At 37.5% G+C, this 24699-nt stretch overlaps 2 protein-coding genes and 1 long non-coding RNA gene across 3 annotated transcripts in view; 1 reads left to right on the top strand and 2 right to left on the bottom strand.

Moving 5' to 3' along the window:
* Nucleotides 1-24699, bottom strand: part of LOC117993091 (hexokinase type 2-like) — a 57476-nt gene that overhangs the window by 20325 nt on the left and 12452 nt on the right. The window contains exon 2 of the mRNA XM_034980822.2: nucleotides 1424-1637. Coding sequence (XP_034836713.1) covers nucleotides 1424-1609 — 186 coding nt within the window. The 5' untranslated portion in view covers nucleotides 1610-1637. The remainder of the gene's footprint in view (nucleotides 1-1423; nucleotides 1638-24699) is intronic.
* Nucleotides 3211-3910, top strand: LOC138404001 (uncharacterized). Its single transcript, XR_011238109.1, has 2 exons — nucleotides 3211-3314; nucleotides 3568-3910. It is a non-coding gene; the product is annotated as an uncharacterized lncRNA (long non-coding RNA).
* On the bottom strand, nucleotides 10730-11932 carry LOC138403962 (uncharacterized). Its single transcript, XM_069506340.1, has one exon. It carries the CDS (start codon nucleotides 11930-11932, stop codon nucleotides 10730-10732), a length of 1203 nt encoding a protein of 400 aa, XP_069362441.1.

The raw sequence follows: 24699 nt of genomic DNA, 5'->3' as shown, positions 1-24699 counted from the left end.
GCAACGCTTTATTTGAGGCCATTTGACACCAATATCTGCCAATCCGCATTGGGTCAGCGTGGCAGACTATGGACTAAACCCTTCTCATTCTGAGAGGAGACCTGGCTGGCAATGAGTTGATAATGATGATGAACGCCATTATATTTTTACAAATGATATAAAACGTAATATGTATTTGAAGGAGTTACTATAGAATCATTAATTTGGCAACAAACTCAAAGTTTTCAATAACTTCAAACTGTTTTTACTCAAGAAAATGAATTATTTGTATAAAATAAGTATAGCCGGTTAATTAAAAAGAGTATCTATCTTTGATAATTCACAAAGTAAAATTCCCGAAAATACTCATTAGGTACCTAGTGAAAACACTGTTGTGAGAAAAGCTGATTTTATAAACGTTTAATTAATATGATATGATGACCAGCGGTAATTAAATTAATTACATAATTAATTTACTCGTAGTTACAAAATTAATGAGCAGTCTCGAATGAGTTAACTGATAAGCTATGCTGTGTTATCAGTGTCCAAATATTCCACACTAATGTCCAGCCGGGTCACCTGCGGACTTGTGGAACCGTCGCGCGTCGGCTGCAGAGGTCTGCTTTTGTTTATGTATTCGGATAATGGTCCCAACTTACAGGTAGGGGTTAGCTGAGGTCATGTATCAGCGAAACACAAATGTATTGAGCGTGTCCCTACAAGGTCAATGTATGTAGTATTGTTATTAAATTGTTTATCAGAAATAGATTAGTAACAAAATTATTATCAGTTTTGAAGTGTTCAACAATTCAATTCAATTTCAGTTCATCATTAGTATCATTCGCCTCTGCTTCACACCACTCTGCCAGTGATCTGACAGCGCTTTTCTTTTTATATAACTGATATAGAAGATCAGATATGTAGGCCCAATTTCAAGAAAGAGGTTAGCTGGTTGGGCAGCGTTCGTGAAGCTTCTCAACCAAAACAGTGCGTGTTGCGAGGGATGACATGTAAATCTGAGACATAGTCGCTAATTATGGGCCTCATAAGAAAGCTCAGAGTCACTCAGCGGGCGATGGAGAGAACTGTGCTTCGAGTCTTCATGATCAAATCAGAAATGAGAACATCCGTAGGAAAACCAAAGTAACTGACATAGCTCAACGTATTGCGAAGCTGCAGAAGTTCAAAACATCAATAGACGTTGGGCTACCAAGAATGGCGACCTCGTACCGTAAAGCGCAGCGTTGGAAAACCTCCCAATAATTGCATACGACATCAAAAGAGTCGCAGAAAGCCGCTGGATGGCGGCGGTGCAAGATCGTGGTGTGTGGAAGTAACTGCAAGAGATCTTTGTCCAGCAGTAGATGTCCATCGATGATGATCTAGACGTTTGGAAGCGTACTTTTAATCTTTCTTTCTACTAAGAAAGAAATGATGATATTACCTTGATAGCTCTGGGCCTGTCGTCCAGATGCAGCGCGGGCGGCAGGAACTGCTGCTCCCAGGTCAGAGCGCCGTTGGTCATGGGTGCGCCGTTGGTCGCGCCGTTGGCGCTGCCGTTGAGGTAGGGGCCGGCGTGGCCGTTGACCATCGCCTCCACCGCAGGACTGTTCTCTACCGCTGCTGACATGGCTGTGTTGTGTTCTCACTGCTTATTTCTGTCGACAAACGAAACAAACAACTTGTTATTGTAACATAGGTACTATCTATTATCGTATCGCAAGGCATCGTCAAGGCCTGCACCCGTACGTAGGCGAAATTCCGGACACGTACAAAGCGGTTTGCCTCCTCGTTTCAGATTCGAGCTAGGATAAAAGCTCTATCGGCAGCAATATTTTCCCCGCCATTTTTGATGGTTGCATCACCACTTCCCAGCGGGTCTGATTGCAGCCAAGCGCTACTTTGTAAAAAAAAAACATGTTAACATGTTGCCTTCGCTTTCGAAAAATCCGACTTTATTTCTTGCTTTCATTATAAAGGGAATCACCACACTCACAGGCAAAATTTTACCTTCCTATTAGGCGACAGATTGTAATGGCAATCAGGGAGGTAACCCGGTGCAGGCGAGCGCGGGTGACGTGCGGGTGTGCGGGGTGTGTCGTGTCCCGCCCCCGGTTCCCCGCCTCATACCCCGATCGCCATCTCGACCTGTCGCGGACTAAGGTCCAAAACGGATCGGACGTTGAGAGTCGGGACTTAGCTTTTGAGATTCTTGTCAGCTTTTCTCAGTGTTTGCATTCCAAAACGCTGGTAGTCTCGAATCTCGATATGGCATGATCTACATGAAATAAATATTTTTCAAATAACTTTGTGATCAGTCCTATGAACCAGTGACTTTTTAGTTCTTCAATGGTTTCGTAACGGGTCACAATATTATGTGGTTCCATACCAACGGACCTTTACAAGATGTGATACTGACTGATAAATAAATACACTGATCTACACTGATAATGAAATATTTGTGAACTAATCTCTTCAATGATGTAACGTAGGTATGTACCTACCTACCCGACGATAAAATCGTAAAAGTCTGTGCGTCGAAGTTATTTTCGATTTCAATCTGATGTAAGAAAAGAAAATAGGTACCTACATATTATAGAAATGATAATATACTGAGTGCTCTTTTTAGTATCTATCCTTTGCAACAAACTTTCTTAACGATCAATAAATACTAGTTTAGAAATTGATCCAATAGTTTGGATCGGATAAAGGAAAATTTGTAAGTAGGTACCTAACTACCTAGTACCTATCTAACACTTTTCGACCAATCAGACAGTAGCATATCGCGAAGTGAAGAACCTGCTCTAAGGAGCAGGTCCGATTTGCTAGTATTGTGTAGATAACTCAAGGTGCTGCAATGTTGGCGCAGCGCCGCCAAGCGCAGCGTCACCAAACCACCCACTACTGTAGGTGCGCAGGGAATATCGAACGAGCTGCAGGGACTCAGGGAGCCGCTTGCGGACGGATTCCGGCGGTGCAACACCTTGACGTGTGGAAGTCCCTACTAGAGACTAGAATCTCGCAAAGTTTTCGCTAAAGGCACCATCTACAATGGATGCATGAAAACTCGACATTGAGTTTCGTTTTCGTTAACTATAGGCAAAAAATTGTCGAACGCTCTCGCTGTCAAATAAAAATCATTGGGATGCTTTTAATTTTATACGATTCGAGGCGTGTATGAAACAGGTTGGTGTGAGTAGGTGGTATAAATAGCTATAGTGTGGAGGGGCCGGCGCAGTGCGCACGCGCAGGCGGCGGCGCGGCCGTGACGTGGCGGCGCGCCTCCGACACCCGCGCCGCCGGTGACCTTCCCGCTCACATCGTTGACAACGCCGGTAAAAATTAACTTGCTAATTACCAAATTAAACAACACTTATTATGAGGATGCGACTCGCTTGAGAATTCACTAAGTGTTTAGGTACACGTCGAGGTTTGCACGCTGCGATCAGTAATGTTACAATCATACTTCTTTACATCTTTTTACATATGTCAGCTGTGGACAAAGTTTACCAAGCGCAGCTATAATGCACTTAGGGTACAATATAACAACGCCTTCCGCATCCTAATGAAGCACCCGCGTTTCTGCAGTGCTAAAGCTATGTTTGCTGCTGCAGGGGTCCCTGACTTCTTCGCCATACTCCGAGCGAAGACGGCTTCCTTCTGGGATAGACGGACACACAGTACCAACGCTATCTTGTATGCTGTTGTAGAGGATCTTAGAAATCCTTTTACAAAACATTGGTCCAACCTGCATCGGTGCGACAATAACACCTTTACTTAGATTAGTTTTTTAAATTGTTAGCTCCATTTTTTACACTTATATTCTTATTCAATTCAATTTTAATATTAATGTAATCTGCTTCATATTGTGTGTATATTGTTTATTGTTATGGGTTGTATTTTCATTGCCTGAAATAAAATTATTATTATATATTATTATTATTAATTACGCGCGTTGAATGATTTTGGGGTCGGATAGTAAAAACTTCAAGACCGCATTAGCAACTTGCTAATATTATTTGTTAGTTTTTGAAACTTAAAACTATGAAAAGTAGGTGCTAGGTATAACAATAAATGATAGAAATTTCAAAATGGCCGCCATGTAAATTTAAAAATTAAAAGTACATAATCTTGTACGTTGGTACGGAACCCTTTAATTTGTACCATACAATCGTCGCATGTTGTTGCTGCGGCTGTCTCACAAATAATTACAGTAATAGAACCTGTGCTTGTACTTGTTACGTCGCGTTTGAATGAATCGACCAAACACAGATCGCTGTGCAATATCTGCAACATTGTAACGTACGAGTTTAGTTATTTTCCTTTTACATGTTTCTCTCTATGTCTATTTACGGATGTGTGTACCACGGTCCACGTGTGTACAATGTAGTAGTATTCAAACAAACAAACATTAACTGTATGGAGAGACATTGTCTTGTCATACTACAAATTCAGAACCTCAATAGCTCAACGCTAAGGTGCGGACTGAAATCCGAAAGGTCGGCGGCTCAAACCCCACCCGTTGCACTATTGTCGTACCTACTCCTAGCACAAGCTTTACGCTTAGTTGAAGGGGAAACGGGAATATTATTCATGATAAGCATGGCTAATATTCTTTGTAAAATAAAAAAAAATAAAAAAAAATACTTTCAAAATATAGACGACTGAAAAATTTTAGAGATTTTTTTCTTTACCCCACTCGGTTGAGACGACTCGGGGGGAGAGGGTGCGGGAGGAAGACAGGGCCTTTAAGAGTTTTCAGTTTTACATATCAACTAGAACTGGAGGAAACTTATGACTGATGACAATGGACTATAAATTACGAGATAATAATAATATAATTATCTTAAGCCCTCAGGAACTGTAAATATTAGTAAACGACTCTAGAAGCTGTTTATTGTGATGGAGACATTATGATTGTGCAGATTCCGACAAACACTGATAGTGGGAAGTACTGCGTAGGCAATTAATTACAACTCATTAGAAATTATATCACTTTATCATGAGCTTACGTGCAACTTGGAGCGGCAATTAAACTATCAACTCGATACAATAAAATAGTAATCTATATAACTGCATACGGAGCGGAATATTGTGCATGATGAATAGAAGCGGCAACTACAAAGGATTTGTAGTTAACAACTCAAGAGACTTACCTACTTAACTTACTCAAGTACTTGCAAAAAAAGACGGAAAATTAATTTTCAATGAAATACCTAAAGACGTCATGTGGTTTGACAGTCAGTTATAAATTAATTACTTAGGTAAATGTGTCTGTCTTTTTCTTGTAAGAGAGAAAAATGCGAATACTCTTTAGTAGAATCAGTACCAATTGGATACCATTTGGAAATTGGAATTGAAACTTGGAACTAGTCAGTCATAGAACTTGTCACGGGCACGAACCAACAAAACTTGCTTTGTAATTTAGGAATTATAGCTGCTAAGTAATACCTAAGCTTCAGGCGATGGAAAAATCAAAATGTATAGGTGATTAGATTCTGTTGTGGGAGGCCGCAACGTGCGTGAGTTTATCTTTCAGTTTGCGGTTTTGCGCGTCTATTGCTTCGCAAAGGTTTCTATATTTTATCTCGCATGACACAGAACATAGCCAAGGCAAAAATGACTTTAAAGAAGTTTCTTCGCTGGATCAGCACGAAATCTGTTTTCCGACCACGTCCTAAGTCTTTACATGTTGTTATATAAAAGCCACTATTGGGCCTACCCACATAAAATAAATATTTTTGAATTCTGAGCTTTCTTCTGAGGCCTTTAGTAAGCGACTATATTGTCTCGGCTCCATATAATATCATCACTGGCAACGTGCAGGAATTTCTATGGCAACCGAAATAAGACTTCGTGGAAATGTTCTAGCACATCGTAGGTAAGAGCTAGTTTAGCTGATAATGTTTAGCTGATAATGTTTAGCTCGGTAATCATAATTAATTAGCGTCAATGACGATATCTGTCGGCGGGCGGCGCGCGGCGCGTGCATTACGGCGAAGATCCTCTCTTTCGATAACAACATACGCACTTGAATAAATTAAGCATATTTCTGTGATTGGTATGACCGGTGACCCTCCCTGGAGTCCTCGCCGACCGGGTGGTATGTTTGATTCTGGAGGTTTTTTAAAAAAATCCCGTGATTTTCTATATCATCCATCTCCAGGATGTAAGTCATCATCAACCTGAAGGCGTTCTCTAAAAAGCGCCACCACGCCCGGTCCTCGTCCAACCATTTCCCGCCAGTCTCTTTATAATATCATCGGTCCATCGCGCTGAACGTTGCCCCAACACTACATTAATACGCGGTCTATATTTTATACTAGGACTTTTCGGCTCCAACGGCCATCGCCCCTTCGTCAAGCATGGCCTGCCACCTGGACTTTGGGCACATCCTCCTAACATGGCCCTCTCCATTACTCGCTGAGCAACTTTAAATTTGTGGACGAGACTGTTTGTCAGTGTCCACGTTTCAGCACTTTTATTTACTCCGTACTAAATGTGAAGCAAAGCCAAGCAATGTCCATTTTTAGCTCCAATTGGACGTAAATATGTTTCAAGTACATTTTTTCCTGTCCTCGTTTAAAGTAATCGTAGAGGACAATGGTGACGGTCCTCAGGAGGTACAGTGCATTTCCTGTCGGCCCCCGCGAACTATCCTGTCCCCCTTTACTAAGTACCGACTACTCTACGTCGCTCGATATTCTTCAATCTATTTCAATTGTTGGACAAAAGAGGAACTGCAGAGTTTTTTGCCAGCTATAGAATCTACTTTCCAAACCACCGATACAAAAGACTCTCTGTTTCTCCCTGCATTGTATTGTGGTGATTGGTGTTGGTGATGATGATAGAAATAAAACGTCTGATCATGTTGAGCGTAAAGCGTGTAATAATCGAGAATGCATTAATACAATGTAACGTGCAACGTTAGCAGTTTTGGCGCAAGCTGGTGTTACACCGGGCTTACGGTTGGAGACACACCAAGCCTACACTACACCTCTACCGTTTTTTTTTTTTTTTTGAAAGAAAAAAAAAACAAATAAAGAAATCTTACACATAAAGAACTTAATCATAAAAAGGAATAGTTCTATTCTTATGCACTAATCTAATTTTATTATCTATAATTATCTTAACATTTGGAGATACATCTTCTACCACTGGGTATGGACCTTTATATAAATTTTCTAGCTTTTTAGTATTCTCTTGCTTAACCAAAACCAAATCATCCTTTTCGTAATGGATTGGATTTATTTTTATATCATATTTAAATTTTCTTGCTTCCTTGCTTTTAATTAAATTATTTCTCGCATCACTTTGAGCTTTTTGTAATCTATATTTAAGTTCAAGAGGATAATTTTCAAAGTTATATAAAGGTTCAACTTTTGATGTCAGATTGTTAGGCAATACACATGCATGGCCAAATACTAATTCATAAGGAGTATATTTAGTTTCACTATGAACTGTTGTGTTGTACGAAAATTTCCAAAAGGGAATCCAAGAACTCCATGAATTTGGAAAACCGTTAGTTTGTATTCTAAGAAAATTACCTAACCCTTTATGTGTATTCTCTAACGCACCAATAGATTCATGATGATAAGCAGTCGATAACATTTTTTCAATACCTAAAATTGTACAAGTTTCTTTCATTATAGAACTAATAAATTCAGATCCTCTATCCGTGCCAATAATCCTTGGAACGCCGTAAGATAAAATAAATTTTTCCACAAAAATTTTAGCAACCTCTTCAGCTGATTTTGTAACTAATGGGTATGCTTCTAAATATTTTGTTAATTCGCATTGAATTGTTAGTATATATTTATATCCAAAATCATCTTTATCTATAGGACCAACAATATCTAAAAATACTTTATCTAAAGCTGAAGATGCTGTCGTAGTTACAGTTAGAGGTTCTCGAATATATCTATGATGCTTACACTTTTGACACTTAATACACTTTTTAATAAACTCGATGACATCTGTTTCCATCCCTGGCCAATAATAATACTTTTTAATATTGTTAAGTGTTCTCCTTACTCCTGCATGTCCACTTGTAGGTAACAAATGGAAATCATTTAATATAAGTTTCTTTTTATCATTATCACTTATTCTTTCCACATTATTTATTACACAAAACCTAAGATTTTCTTTATTTTTACTTTTATCATCTTTTATTTTATTTAACATTGTTTTAATCATTTTCAAGTTATCTTCATTTTTAATTATAACGAGCTCTTTTATATTTATCTCTTCACACATATCTTCCAATTCTTTCAACAAGTCGTCTCGCGTCCTTATTGATAAAGAATTTGGGTTCAAACATGAATATATAGTCAACTTTTCCTTAACGTACATGTAGTTTTTATTTCTTGAAACGCGTTTATTTAGTCTTTTATTATTTAAAATATCTAACCACTTTCTCTTATCGATTAATGTCAGTTCCGTGTCATTAGTAGTCTTTTTTAGTATCTCAACAACGTTAGGTTGATCAGTCCTTACGTTGTCTACATGTTGTCTAAATGCCGGTACGTCCTTGTTTGTAATAATATTATTATTCTCACATTCTCTCGCTTTCTTAGTCTGAGCACGTGTCATCACATTAACATTCTTCTCACTTACATACTTCTCATTCATACTCTTCAACTCATTAGATTCCACAATCATACGAGATAATGCATCTGCAGCTACATTACTCTTTCCCTTTACATACTCAACAACAAAATCATACTCTTCCAGACAAAGTCTAAATTTTGTTAAACGACTGGTAGGATTTCTCATTCCAAATAAATATATTAATGGTTTATGATCTGTTTTTATCCTGAATTTACGAGCATATAAATAAGGCCTAAAATATTTTACTGACCATACTATAGCTAGTAGTTCTTTTTCTATAATCGGGTAATTTAGTTCTGCTTTATTTAGATTTCTGCTCGCATAAGCGATTGGTTTACCGTTTTTATTGCATAATACACTACCTATTGCAAAACCTGAACTGTCTGTTTCTAAAACAAATTCATTATTTTCTGAAAAATCTGGATAACTCAATACTGGAGGATTAATTAGAATATTTTTTAATGTGTTAAAAGCTTCTTCACATTCAGATGACCAATTAAAAATTGCATCTTTTTTTGCGAGTTTATTTAGAGGTAAGACAATATCTGCAAATTTTTTTACGAATTTTCTATAGTAGTTAGCGAATGCTACGAAACGTTTTACATCATCAGTTGATTTTGGAACCGGATAATTCTTTACCACTTTCACCTTTTCTGGATCTGGTAAAATTCCACTGTTTGAAATAACATGGCCTAAATATAAAAGTTCCTTCTTCAAAAATTCACATTTTGAAGGATTTAACTTGAGATTAACTTTTCGAAGTCTTTCAAAAATTGTAATTAAATTTTTATTATGATCTTCCAAATTTCTACCTAAAACTATTAAATCGTCTAGGTATATCAGACATTTTTCATAATTCAATCCCGCCATAGCTACTGTCATTGCTCTAGAAAAAGCACTTGGGCTGATTTTCAGACCCATAGGCAGTCTTTTCATTTTATATTGACCTTGATCAGTCGAAAAAGCAGTATACTTTCTACTTTCTGGATCTAATTCAATTTGATAATACCCTTGCGATAAATCAAGATGTGAAAAATATATGAAACCTGATAACGAATCTAGAATATCTGTGATATTGGGTAGTGGGAATTTGTCATCTTTTATATTATCATTAAGCTTTCTATAATCTATAACAACTCTCCATTTTCTTTCACCTGATTTATCTACCTTTTTTGGAACTATAAGTAATGGACTTGACCAATCACTAACTGACTCTTCTATAATATCATTTTTAAGTAACTCTTCAACCTGTTTTTTAATTTCTTGTTTTTGTGCAAAGGGTAACCTATATGGTTTACTATAAACCGCTGAGGTATTGTCTTTCAATTTAATATCTTGCTTGTAAATATTCGTTACACTCAATTTATCATTTGGTAAGTGAAAAATATCACTATACTTAGCACAAATATTTTCAATTGTACTTTGTTCTTCCTTATTCAAATAAGATTCCAACTTTAATAAAGAAAATAATTCACGCGTGCGTGACGGGCTTAATAAACTAGAACTAAACTTACTTATATAATACTCATCTGCATCATGCACAATAGGCTTAATATTTCTTAAAACTACTTTATTTTCTGTTGTATTTAATATCTTAACAGGTAAACACCCACTTTTTGGCGAACAAATTGAATTCGCTATGAATACACCATTAGCCACTTCATCGCTTACAATTACGCAATCTTTATTGAGATTAGTAGGAATATACTTAATAACTTCACATCTAGGTTCTATTTCTAACACGTCATCAAAGTTAAGCGCTAATCTTACAGTACTAAATCTATTCCTTAATATTAAACATTTGTTTTTATAGTTTACAATCCCACGGTATTTTAACAGAAAGTCTTGTCCTAAAATTCCAGATGAATTACATGGTAAATTACGAAACACATAAAATTTTTGTATGAATTTTTTGCCATAGCAGTAGAGATCTAAAAATACATAACCTTCTGACATAAGACCGCCACCAACTCCATGAATCTCAAACTCATCAGCATAAAATTGTGGTTGATTTCTAAGTTTATTTAATGAACTTCGCTTAATAGCGCAAATTGATGCTCCTGTATCCACTAATAAGTCTACTGTCTGACCGTAACGCCTAAAATTCACCCAATTAATGCTATTTCCTGATAAAATGAATTTAGGGACGAAAAAATTTTTCTGAACTCTCGTTGTTTTCAGTTGACGAAGGAGCAGCATAATTTATTTTCCTCTGATTCCTATTTGTAAAAGCTCCTCGTGAACTCCTATTGTTATTTTGCCACTGATATTTACCACAACGACCTCGAGTTGGGTTTGCACCCTTGAACGCATTTCTGGCAGATGAAAAACCACGATTATAATAGGAATATCTTTGGGAATTATTATGAAAGTGATCGTTGTTATGATACGAATTATTATAATATGACCTTGGATAATATTGTGGCCTTCCCCTATTAAAGTTATTATAACCACGTCTACCACGAAATTGACCTCTTTGATATGTCATGAAAGGAGGAGGAGGATTCACTAAGGATTCGTCCTCCGCTGCTCTTATTGCATCTTTCAGAGTGCTATAGTTGCGTGCGGCTATGATCGTGCTTAATTTTTGGCTCCGCAATCCATCTGCAAACCGTTTTATAGCATTTTTTTCATTTAATGGCCGCAAAATTTCGTATTTTGACGGCTCTCCGTCAGCCTGTGAAATCGTTAATTCTACGAATAATTTTTCAATTTCCTGTCCAAATTCTTCAATCGACTTATTGGCCTGAACGGTCGATTGTAGTTTACTTTGTAACGCTACATCGGATTTTTTAGTTAACAGATGCAATTTCATGTCCCGCAATAAAGATTCTACATCGTCGTATTTTGTATTAAGGCGTAGCTTAGCATTACGCGAAAGGCGTGTTTTCAAGATAAAATTCACAAGTAAGCACTTAGTTTCGGTATTTAACATCGAATTATAAAGTTCAATTGCATCTATTAATTTTTGCGTAACACTTTCATCGTCGGTCATAATAGGCAACAAGTTTACCGCGGTTTTCAAATCAAAACTTACCTTACTCTCCATCTTGTCTGTGGAAGTTTCCTGAAAATTACACAAATTAAAAATATCCCTATATAAACTCTCTACCTTATATTTAATTCCTAATACATATTTTTGAGTGTCCTGTGTATACTCGTTTTTATCGAATTTTTCTTGTACTATCCCTATTACTTCTAAATAACTATTATAACATTTATTTGCCTCACTGTACTTTTTCACTAACAAGTCCCCTTTTCTTCTACTAGGTCCGATTTTCACTAAATAAGTCCTTAATTGGTTTAATTGCACTATTATCGTATCTAATTGTTCTAACTCCATATAATATTAATTTTATAAGTTCTCACTTAAGTAACAGGTGCAATTCTCGGAAAAAGGTCACAGTACATTTCATTCACATCGTAGGTACACTGTTCACAAACACTGGGTCGGGTCACGTCGGCCAAATTTCTCGGAACGTCGCGTCGCGGGGCTCAAATATGCGCTGAAGTCACCATCTCCGGGGGCCTCGTTACAACATTCATATGGCCTGCATTCATTTCTCTTCGTAAGATATTAATTGATTTTTCTTGACATCTTTTATAAAAATACCATACAATAGCCATCATCATTATCGACAACACCACTATTAATAAAATATCACTTAATTCCAATTCCGAATAAAGTCGACTAGCGCTGGCCTCGCCATTGGCATTTTGCGCCACAACGATGGTTTCTTCTTTTGACTTGGAATATTTCTTCCCCATTTTCTACCTTCATCGCTTCTTCTCAAGTCCTTAGAGCAGGGTCGCCATGTGGTGATTGGTGTTGGTGATGATGATAGAAATAAAACGTCTGATCATGTTGAGCGTAAAGCGTGTAATAATCGAGAATGCATTAATACAATGTAACGTGCAACGTTAGCAGTTTTGGCGCAAGCTGGTGTTACACCGGGCTTACGGTTGGAGACACACCAAGCCTACACTACAGTATTTCTTATTGCTGAGGATCGTGACCTTTCCATTATTCATAAAATGATTGGAGTTTTCTTTGGATAATAATGCGGTAAGTTCCCGGATCCCTCCACATACAATTCGGCTAGAATTTTTCGACTCGTAGGTTTACAATTATATCGGATTTAGTGATAACAACGCAATGGGTTAACGTGCTCTCCAAGACACGTGGCCGACAAAAAGGACAAATTCGGAGCAAAGTTGCAACGTTGCATCGAGCCGGTTGTCAACCGGAGTCGACGTTGCTTTGCCGTGTGATTGTTTGATAATACGTTTATATGTTAGTACAATTTTGTGCTCTCATCCATCTGGTGACAAAAAAAATTGGAATCAATCTAGATTACCTCTTTGTTGTAGCTATCTTATCATATTTTCGCCTTCAATACTTTTTGCCGACTTTTTGGAAAAGCAGATTCATTTTTTATTCAAGACTGCGTAATTTTCTCTGCGTAACATATTTTTCAGCGAATGGAACTGCATAGCGGCTAAAAATAATTTACTACATGAGATTGATTGTTCGCCCCTAGACAATAATTGTAACATTCAGAAGATCAGTGGGTACGTACAGTTTGACGACCTCTCTATACCGAGAACCGACAACCCCCTCCTCCGACGTCACCCTTTTTACCCGAAACTTAATGTTGCAATTTTTGAAACAATTAGCTAGGTACTGAAAACTGAACATTACGATGGACGATGCTAGACTTTAGCCGTCGTTGTGAGTTATCGCGGGTCACGCCACCTCTGCTGATAAGGCAGCGCGGGGCGCGGGGCGAGGGTGGGGGAGGGAGCAGACGAGCCGTGGTGGTTATCTGTCGGCTGTAGTGTCGCCGGTCAATGTGGACAGGGTTGCATCAGATGCACGGTACGTTCACATTGCCCCACGACCCGACGACGATTTTTTATTTATGTGCATTTTCGATGAAAGCTCTCAGTCTGCTTGATTTCCTCCGATACCTTGAACAGTATCCTCGTGTTTCAAAAAAAACTCTCGCGACTCGTGCAACGAGGGTTCCGTCCTAGGGTCGTATTTTTTTTACATTTTGTACGATAATTTAAAAACTATTATGCAAACAAATAAATAAAAATCTGTTTTAGAATGTACAGTTAAATCCCTTTCATATGATACCCCACTCGGTAGAGTAATTTTTACTTTGAAAGTTATATAGGTAATTAGTTTAAGTGGTATTATTTGTTTAGGAACACATTTTAATTTATTTTAGTGATGTAACCACAAATTCACAGTTCTAGGATTTATTCCTTTACTTGTGCTATAAGACCTACCTACCTAGGTTACCTACCTTAGGTTTTATTGACAGACACGACGAACAAACAGACAGATAGACAACGAAGTGATCCTATCAGGATTGCGTTTTTCCTTCTGAGGTACGGAACCCTAATAAATTAACACAAAACAACTTAAACTATACCTAGGTATAAACCTTGCTCTTGAGTCATCTGTCTATATTCTATACATACTACATAGGGACAGACGGCGGGAAGCCACTTTGTTTTGTAAGTAGGTTATGTAAATATGTAGAGATGAAAGGATTCGATTAAGGTTGAGGTGCCAATAATACCTAATCACGAAATGACGAAAGTAAGTAAATAGAAAGTAATAAATTTCATGAAATAAACAGCCAGAGACTGATATATTCCGATAAACAAATAAATTGTCGAACTTCCCGCGGATAAAAATCGTTCAGTAACAACTAACAATATACCGCGAGCTCGCGATATAAATACTGACCGCTTTATTTCGGGCCCAGAGTGGCCAGAGTGGCCAGAGTGGCCAGAGTGGCCAGAGTGGCCAGAGTGGCCAGAGTGGCCAAAGTGGCCAGAGTGCCAGCGTCGCGGCGATGTATCGGCGAGCGCGACGCTGCTGCACGGCTATTTTGTAACTTGCAGTCTCTCTTTCAGCGCTGACACAGCTAACAAATCGCAACATGTAAATCTAAATATATAAAAGGTAAAGGTGACTGACTGACTGACTGACTGATCTATCAACGCACAGCTCAAACTACTGGACGGATCGGGCTGAAATTTGGCATGCAGATAACTATTACGACGTCGACATCCGCTAAGAAAATTCAACCCCTAAAGGGCTGAAATAGGGATTTGAAAATTGTAGAGTCCACGCGAACGAAGTCGCGAGTATAAGCTAGTATTATATAAGAGGACAAGGTGACTGACTGGCTGGCCTAACCACGAACAGCTCAAACTTCTCGATGGATTTTATTACGACATAGACATCCGCTAAGAAATCGCTAAGAGGATAAAATAGGGGTTGCCCACGTTGACGAAGTCGCGGGCATAAGCTAGCCATTAATTAAATAGCAAAAAAAAACCTTTTATAAAATTAGAATAAGTAAGTATTAAGGTCAAACAACGTGAACAAATATTTTGTAAAGATTTGCGGTCGCGAAGGCGGGTGACGATGACGAGTGGGACGACCTACTTGGTAGGAGAGGAAGTTCATTCATTACTGTATACTTGTGGAGATAGCTCTGCTCTTGATAGTGACCCACAAACTAACATGAATGTGGGACAAGTAAACTGATTAAGTGTACTTATTTATACATCGAGAGAGTGCTTTCTAGAACATGTTTGTTCGTCGCAGCCTGCAGGTGGGACACGAGGCGCGACCGAAACCATTCATTTATACCGATAGTTAAGCTGTTTACAGCGTACACCCGCGCGAAGATAAGGTTTTCAGGAATTATGCCCGAGCAAAGCCGGGGCAGGTAAACTAGTCTTGCTAGTCTTGCTGTCTTGGAAATTATTGATGTAACCTGTGCTGTGCCCACTGTCCGTCCCGGGATGCGAGCAGATGGAAAGATCTGCTGCATTCATTTGTGTGTGTAGACACTAGACTGTGTAACTAACTCCCTTTTCCTATCCTTGCTAATATACCTACTTACATCTAAAATATTATATACATGAGAAAATGTCCGCCATCTTGGATTTCAGAATAAATGTCATCATCAAATTCAGCACCCTAGAAAACCCTGAAAACGACACCCATGTCAATTTTTTGTAAAAAATCCATGTCGGCTATCTTGGATTTAAAAATAAATGTCATCATCAAATTCAGCACCCTCAAAAACCCTAAAACGACACCCATGTCAATTTTTTTGTAAAAAATCTATGTCGGCCATCTTGGATTTCAAAATAAATGTCACCATCAAATTCAGCACCCTCGAAAACCCTGAAAACGACACCCACGTCTATATTTTGTAAAAAATCCATGTCGGCCATCTTGGATTTGAAAATAAATGTCATCATCAAATTCAGCACCCTCGAAAACCCTGAAAACGACCCCCCTGTCAATTTTTGTAAAAAAATTCATGTCCGCCATCTTGGATTTCAAAATAAATGTCACCATCAAATTCAGCACCCTCGAAAACCCTGAAAACGACACCCATGTCTATTTTTTGTAAAAAATCCATGTCGGCCATCTTGGATTTGAAAATAAATGTCATCATCAAATTCAGCACCCTCTAAAACCCTGAAAACGACACCCATGTTAATTTTTTGTAAAAAAAATCATGTCCGCCATCTTGGATTTCAGAATAAATGTCATCATCAAATTCAGCACCCTCGAAAACCCTAAAAACGACACCCATGTCAATTTTTTGTAAAAAAATTCATGTCCGCCATCTTGTATTTATAAATAAATAACATCCCGGAAAAGTGCACAATCAGTTAATACTTGATACACGCGCAATAATATGTATTTATGTAGGTGTGACACAAGGTGCCAACAAGTTCAAATTAATTCCCGTTGTGTAACAGTGTTACTCAACGGGAATGTTTTGAAATTTTAGGCACCTTGTGTCACAGTGTTACACACGGGGGTGTGACTCAACGGGAATAACCCTTTGTTTGGGGTAGGTTTCCATTCAATCGCGTCGGAATAGAACGGAGCCACGGACCGCCGTGATTGTTGGTAATGGCCAGACATGACGTCTTTTGTCCCGGAAAACAAAAAGTTTTCACGGGATGTAATAAAATGTAAATCCACGTGGACGAAGTCGCTGCCGGCTACCCGCTACCCGCTACCCGCTACCCGCTACCCGCTACCCACTACCCGCTACCCGCTACCCGCTACCGTCATCAAGTGGGAAGATAAATAATAACATTCAACGATTTATTTACATTACTTAATAATTGACGCGCATAAAGTTGACTTGATTGCACAATATTGGCCTAAGAGCCAGCGCGTGCCAGGCCTTCGTTATTTTATAAAAGCTGAAAGTTTCTCTGTGTATTGTCCCCAACACTGGGAGGAACATTTGTTTGGATCATGGTGACTTAGGGAAGTAGCAGGTAATAAAGGTATAAAAAATCTTACGTCAAATTATAGGGTCTAATTTTTTATATATTTTTTTCAGAATAGTATTAAAAATCACGTCATGCATTGCCAGACACTTAATATGGTTGCATCCCCTGCCAGACACCAAAATAAATTATTATTAATCCTATAATTATATTATATGTGAAAGTGGGGATGTTTAGATGTTTGGATGTTTGTTACTCAATCACGCAAAACTACTGGACGGATTTGGCTGAAATTTGCAATGGTGATAGATTATACCCTGGATTAACACATAGGCTACTTTTAACCCGGAAAATCAAAGAGTTCCCGCGGGATTTTGAAAAACATAAATCCACGCGGACGAAGTCGCGGGCGTCAGCTAGTGTTGTATAAAAGAAGGTAGGTCTGGCACGCGCTGGCTCTCTCTGTATGGTTGACGTAGAGACATGTGTGCATCTGTACTGCGACTTGGACGACGTTATGATAGCGATAAGAGGCAGAGTTGATCTCGGTAATGATAGGATTGCGATATTTATCTGTTTAGTGCTACAAGAGATAAGCAGTCGGCAGTCGGCGATGACGGAGCATTTTACTGCTCATTTATTTAAGAGCCTGAAGAAATAATTATAATGCTCCTAACCTATAAATACTTATTTGTATGAAACTCAAAGTCAAAAGTAACTCCAAAACGGTACACAAGACTGAGAGATATTATGTAGGCATATTGGTTTACGTGCTCCATTTATTGCTACGAAACAAGAAAGTGTAGTAGGATTTTTTAATAAAAATAGCGAGAAAACGAGCAGGCGGGTCACCTGATGTTAAGTGATTGCCGCCGCGCATTAACATTTAGCATTTGCAGCACCAGAGGAACCGCCGATGCGCTGCCGGTCTTTCAGGAATTTGTTGGCCCGCCCCTTGAATAACCCCATGTTGTAATCTAGTGGGAACACCGCCGAAGGGAGTTGGTTCCACAGTTTACATGTGCGTGGAAAAAAGGATGTGGCACAACGAGCGGTCGAAGTGTACCAAACACCGGTTTGCGGTGGCATGCGGTGCGGCTGTAGAAAGAGGGTGGATTGAGATCAAACAACTCTTCAGAGCACTCCCCATTGTATTGGCGATAGAACACGCAAAGAGAGCTTACGTCTCTGCGGTGCTCCAAGCTTTCCAACGAGCCGGTTAGTTTGGCTCGCCACAACTACTGAGTATACCTATTGGCTGAAAACTCAATGATTTCCTGCCCCGAGCCAGGATTCCAACGCCGCGACCTATGATCTAGAGCCGACTTATAAAGCTAGCTAGGTAGGTACTATTATATCGACGACGTGTAGTCAATCTACTAATTACTTGCTATACTGTAATTGAGTTTGTTGTGGGCTCTTCTCAGATCTGGGCGCGTTTGGAACACTCGCAGCTTCTTATTATCTAACAAACTCCACAATTGACAAACAAAAAGTCTAGTGATATGGTACTTACTAAGTTACCACCTTCCCCTATTGATTACCTACCTACTTAAATGATTTAAATTTGAATGAAATAGGTAGGTAGGTAAGTACCTAACTATCCAAAAAACCGGCCAAGTGCGAGTCAGGCTCGCGCAACGAGTTTTCCGTACTACAGTCGTATTTTTTCGACATTTTGCACGATAATTCAAAAACTATGATGCATAAAAATAAATAAAAATCTGTTTTAAAATGCACAGGTGAAGACCTTTCATAATGATACCCCACTTGATATAGTTAGTTATCTTACTTCGAAATATGAAAATACTAATTATTAGTTCATGACCACAATTTAATTATTTTTTTGTGTGATGTAGGCACAAATTCACGGTTTTCAGTTTTTTCCCCGAATGGCTGCTATAAGACATACCTACCTACTTGCTAAATTTCATGATTCTAGGTCAACGGGAAGTAGGTACTCTCTAAGTTTCTTGACAGACCGACAGACAGACAGACAGACAACAAACCTAAAAATGTCAGTGAATTAATTGAAATGTCTTCATGTAAGTAGGTAGGCTTCCTCCAATCTACTGTTCATCACTCATTGTTACATTTAGGACAAAATCGCCCCGCCAGTGCCGCGAAGCCAAACCCATGAACCAAACGCATCAATTAAGTAGGTACCTATCTAAATCTTATTTTTAGTTTGTTTGAATAGGTCTATGACCAATGTTTTGATATCTTTTGACTTTGTAATCAAGGCATTTTATTTAATATTTTGTGTGTCTACATTTGTTTACAGTTAAACTGGTTAAAACTGATAATTATGCATAAACAATAACTTTTATTTTAGAATGGTCATTGTTATCTCCAAGCCGTATAGATAAACAAGTCATTATTTTAATTATTATGTTCACTTTACATTTTTTTTAATTTGGCGACTGTTATCACTTGACTCATCTCCGGCCGAACACATCAGCTGTGTGTGTGTTCACGCAGATGAAGTTGCGGGCATCATCTAGTATAAGTAATATAAAAGGAAAAGCTGACTGACTGATCTATGAACGCACAGCTCAAGCTACGGGACGGATCGGAAAGAAATTCGAGCTAGCTATTATGACGTACTTAGACGTATGATTTTTTAAAATTCAATCTCAAAGGGGGTAAAATATAGAAGTTTGAAAGTGTAGCGCAGATGGAGTCGCGGGATAAACCAGTTAATTATACTATTACGAAATATAAACAACTTAACCTCCAATCCGGGTTTATTAGTCTTGGGATGACCCTAATATGAATCAAACGCAGTTCCGATATCCACAGTCTTATATTCAGGTACACTAGTAACATCCACTTAGTTTATATCTAGCTTAATTAATCACCTAGTACTTATATCTCGCTTAATTACTTTTATATCGTCCATCTTTTTTTCTCGCTGCGTCCGTCCGACGCCGCTACCACTGTCACACCTCCACTCACGGGTGACAGATGGCAGGTTTTCTGTGTTGCCTACAGTCGTCCATCCTGCTCCAGATATGTCCTCATATCTGACCACTCGGCCTTCCAACCGAGGGTAATGCCCTCATACCCATAACTCAATAGGAGCAACATAGAATACCTTAACAGTCCTATATTATAATTAATATGATTAGTATAATAATTCCTCTAACAGATCAAAGCTAACATTGTTAGATTTAACAAGTGCACAAAACAAGTGCCAATGAGACCTACAAAATACTGGTATCAATAATCATTATGTACATTGCAATCAACATCTTTAAGTCTAATTCTTATAAATACACAACAAATCACACTGAGATAAGTAAATAGTAAATACTATAAGTCATTCTGATTTAAGCTTGATATTAAGAAAATTGTATGATCTAGTTATTGTTAGTGATATACGTATACAACCAATTCACAATAGTATAATCAAATATTGAAATCAACACAATTTATGTTAATACTTAATACAAGGAAATTATAGTGAAATCAATAATTTTATTTTTAAATATTATTATGAACTACATATTCTTCAAGTTTGTATTTGTATTTAGTAATACGTGAATAAATATTTGCATGGCAAATGTGGCAATACTAATTATGAGAATTATAAAACATCTTTGGTAATTTGCATTTAAAGCGAATAAAATATAATCAACCTTAAACAAAACAACAACGAGGAAAGAAAAGAAGGATAGTGAATTATCACCAACTTGAATTCTGAGTGCTAAGTACTCTATGATTTTAAACAATGTCACTATCAGTTTTCAATTAAAGTAAGTTTGTTTGCCCTTTCCTTCTTACCACTGTAATGACATGAATTCTAATCCTACATAATGCTCTAATGCAACACAAATTACAATATTTTCACTAGTATATACATTTTAAGAGATATGGTAAGAGTTGTTGGATCCCATTGACCATTACTAACACTTTATACAAAATTAATCACAAAGTTTTACAATATACTAATGAACCTAACTACTTCTGTAGACTTCATAATTTCTTTAAACTTAAAAATAAATTAAAAGAATATCTTATAATCCAATGTTCTCATACAATTGATGAATATTTGATATGAGTTGACCTTGATTATAATGTCTTTGTAGTGTTTCATGCATTACCAATTTGACTATCGTGAATTGACATTTAATTATTCTCAAGTGGTACCTACTGATTGACACCGTTGAAAAATAAAAATAAAAAAAATATATATATATATTACAATATAAGTATGTAACGTAAAACAAATAATAAGAAAACAATATGCCAATCTTTAATTGCATATATGTAGTATTATACTAAGCAATATCGGTAAGTATATGAATAATGATTGTAAAATAATTTTGCAGACCAGAAAGGCAGAGATGTCGGCACAGATATTATGTGACCATATTTTGTACTCTACTTGAATAACAATAAAAGATAATTACCTATCAAATTGAGTTATTGAATATTGAACCTATGTCTACGAAGTCAAGATAAATAATATGGTTAAATGTAGTTGTTATTATTAATAAGTACTAAGATCGAAACAAACCACAATGTATTCTAAGGAGACCCCAATAATCATATTATTCCAGAAATTTAAAGAAACATGAATCCACTAATTGATAATGATACACACAGTACAGATCACTATGAGATCTACAATGTGTAAAATGTAATCCTATATTTTCAAATAACTGAGACGACTGCCTCTGACTGTATCTCGATTGTAGCACAACAAATACTATTATTAATATAACAAAATAAGTCACAATGATGTTAGTCAAGGTATTATTGTATTATTATAAACTCGTTACCTGTGATGCCCCATATCATCCTTGCACTAGGGGCAGATGCATGCATAACTGTGTCTACCATAAGCCCCGTAAGTGCGATAGAGAGCGCAACAGACGGCGTTTTGTTGCCCCATTTTATTGTCTCGCAAGCAACGAGTCCTTCATGGCACTATAGACTTAATTGATGTAACATACAATAAAATCTGATTTCTGGAAACTTCCATTCTTGTACATTCTTGAGCGCGTAAGGACGAACGATGCCAGAGACCCTCGTCCTCTTATGATAATATCGTTAACTTGAACACGGTGATTGAGGACAAACAGCACCAAACGCTGCACCAACCCAGCGTCATGCTGAGCCGTGAATTGCCGCATCGGTCACCGTTGCTTGTCTCGTGTCAGTGTGTAACAAATGAATGACAAAGATGTAGGAAATTATTTCGTGATACATTGGTGTACTTATACGCTTTAATAACATATCAGCGATCCATACATTAATACCTAGCGAGTGAAGTAAGCAAGCCTTCGTGCGCGAACTGCTTATATAGTCTATTGGAATAGATGTTACTTGAAATAGTATTTAAGAATTTGCTCTTTACTGTGCTGTTTCCACCAAACATCAACGTAATACAATGAGTGACTGCGAAGATGTACATTAACATGAACCGATATTTAGCATTTACAATCAGCATGTCATTTTAGATCTACTTTAAAGGGTCTATACAACTTCTAGCTACTACGTACCGAATTCAGCAAGACATAATTAATATATCATTACGGAATACGTCAATTATAAGAACTTTAATTTGAATTTAAGTAACCCTTGAACATTAGTGAGTATCTGCTAGAACAGGTAAAGTGATTTCCAACCATGATATCTACTTCTGTACTTCTATTCTGTAGATAAATCTATTATTATTAATAAAAAGGATACACCCTTTCCACTTGCCGACCCCGAATTAGTCTGCTTGTTTTCCATCAAATTAACTAGACTCCCTCTTGTCACCATCGCGACCCGATCAGTTGCTGAAGTTCATACTGAAGATCACCGTCCACTCGCATCGGGATTATCGAATCAGGTTTTACCAGACTATTATTGTTCGTCATTTTTCAGACGCTTCGTCAGCCGTTTTCCAATTCGTTTGTTGGTTCTTACTAGGACCAGCTTTTGTCACCGGAATACGATCCATTGTTTACGTCAGTATTGCCACCTTCCATTTGTCATTCTTGATTCCTTATTCTTAGGTCTATATTATAGTCAATGCTGCCCTCCTTTGGCACGATTGCTACAAAATCAAAAATTTCCACTTGCTGTATGTCACAATTGGGACATGAATTAAATTTTCCAATAACAATATGTCTCATTTGGAACATATAAAATAGACAACCTTTGACACAATTGGGACAAGTTATATTACATAAACTATTCTCAGTAATTACCGCTTATCACACCAGGAATAAGTCCATACATAAGTCGGTATTCTTTTCTCCCATTTGCCACTTGGTTCATCATAAAATATTCTCAAGAATCACCGCTTATCTCACCAGGAATAAGTCCATACATAAGTCGGTATTCTTTTCTCTCATTTGCCGGTTGGTTCATCATAAAATATTCTCAGGAATCACCGCTTATCACACCAGGAATAAATCCATACATAAGTCGGTATTCTTTTCAACTATTCTCAGGAATCACCGCTTATCGCACCAGGAATAAGTCCATACATAAGTCGGTATTCGTTTCCCTTATTTGCTTGTTAGGTTATCATAAAATACTCTCAAGAATCGCCGCTTATCACACCAGGAATAAATCCATACATAAGTCGGTATTCTTCTCTCTTATTTGCTCGTTAGGTTATCATAAAATACTCTCAAGAATCACCGCTTATCACACCAGGAATAAATCCATACATAAGTCGGTATTCTTTTCAACTATTCTCAGGAATCACCGCTTATCGCACCAGGAATAAGTCCATACATAAGTCGGTATTCGTTTCCCTTATTTGCTTGTTAGGTTATCATAAAATACTCTCAAGAATCACCGCTTATCACACCAGGAATAAGTCCATACATAAGTCGGTATTCTTCTCTCTTATTTGCTCGTTAGGTTATCATAAAATACTCTCAAGAATCACCGCTTATCACACTAGGAATAAGTCCATACATAAGTCGGTATTCTTTTCAGATATTCTCAGGAATCACCGCTTATCGCACCAGGAGTAAGTCCATACATAAGTCGGTATTCGTTTCTAATATTCTCAGGGATCACCGCTTATCGCACCAGGACTAAGTCCATACATAAGTCGGTATCCTTTTCTCTTATTCACTGGTTGTCAGTTCGTTTAGAGTCTAAAAATAATAATCACATTCATAACAATGACACGTTATATCATAACAATATTAAACACCATTTTTTTTATTAGCTTCCCCAAGACAGCCACCAGAAGCGATTATTTGTGTACAGTCAATAGAATGAATATTATAGTGTCAACGTTTATGGCAAACCCGCTAAGTGTTTGCTCCCTTAATATCTCATTTGATTAATCTTCTTCTTAATTTGCTTTATGGCTTTCAGTAATTTGATTAATGATTTGAAAGACTAGTTATCGAGACTATTGAACTCAACACTCAAATCGATATTCTCAACTATTTGTGGAGTATCTACAGTAGTAAACATCTTTAGTTCACCGTGGGCTCTACCGCGGTTGTTTGACAGCTACAATGTCACGATCGCAATCATCTCTGATTGGTTAATGCTCGCTCACTATTGGCCACAATGCATTGTTGCAACAAGAATCGCACAAATTCAGCCAATCAGAACAATAATGATTGATGCAGGTTTTAGACAATCGCCCTACGTGTAATGTCTGCAGGTGATAATAATTGTGCAACTCGTTTGAAATTTTAATATAATTTAAGGGCACACACACAAGAGACAAATCCGTCTTTTGTTTATAATAATTATATTAATAATTTATTTATTTAGTAAAAATATGCATCTCATAAGCTCCTTTTTCCAAAGTCAAATAGCTAGTCAAAATTTGGGCAGTAA

Source organism: Maniola hyperantus, chromosome 23, assembly GCF_902806685.2.
Source record: "Maniola hyperantus chromosome 23, iAphHyp1.2, whole genome shotgun sequence".
In the NCBI taxonomy this organism is placed as follows: domain Eukaryota; kingdom Metazoa; phylum Arthropoda; class Insecta; order Lepidoptera; family Nymphalidae; genus Maniola; species Maniola hyperantus.
The sequence above is the reverse complement of the archived record's forward strand: the minus strand, read 5'-3'. Positions and strand labels throughout refer to the sequence as shown.

Bases quoted from the DNA above. Each gene is read 5' to 3' on its own strand.
- LOC138403962 (XM_069506340.1), bottom strand. From the start codon at position 11,932: ATGGAGTTAGAACAATTAGATACGATAATAGTGCAATTAAACCAATTA.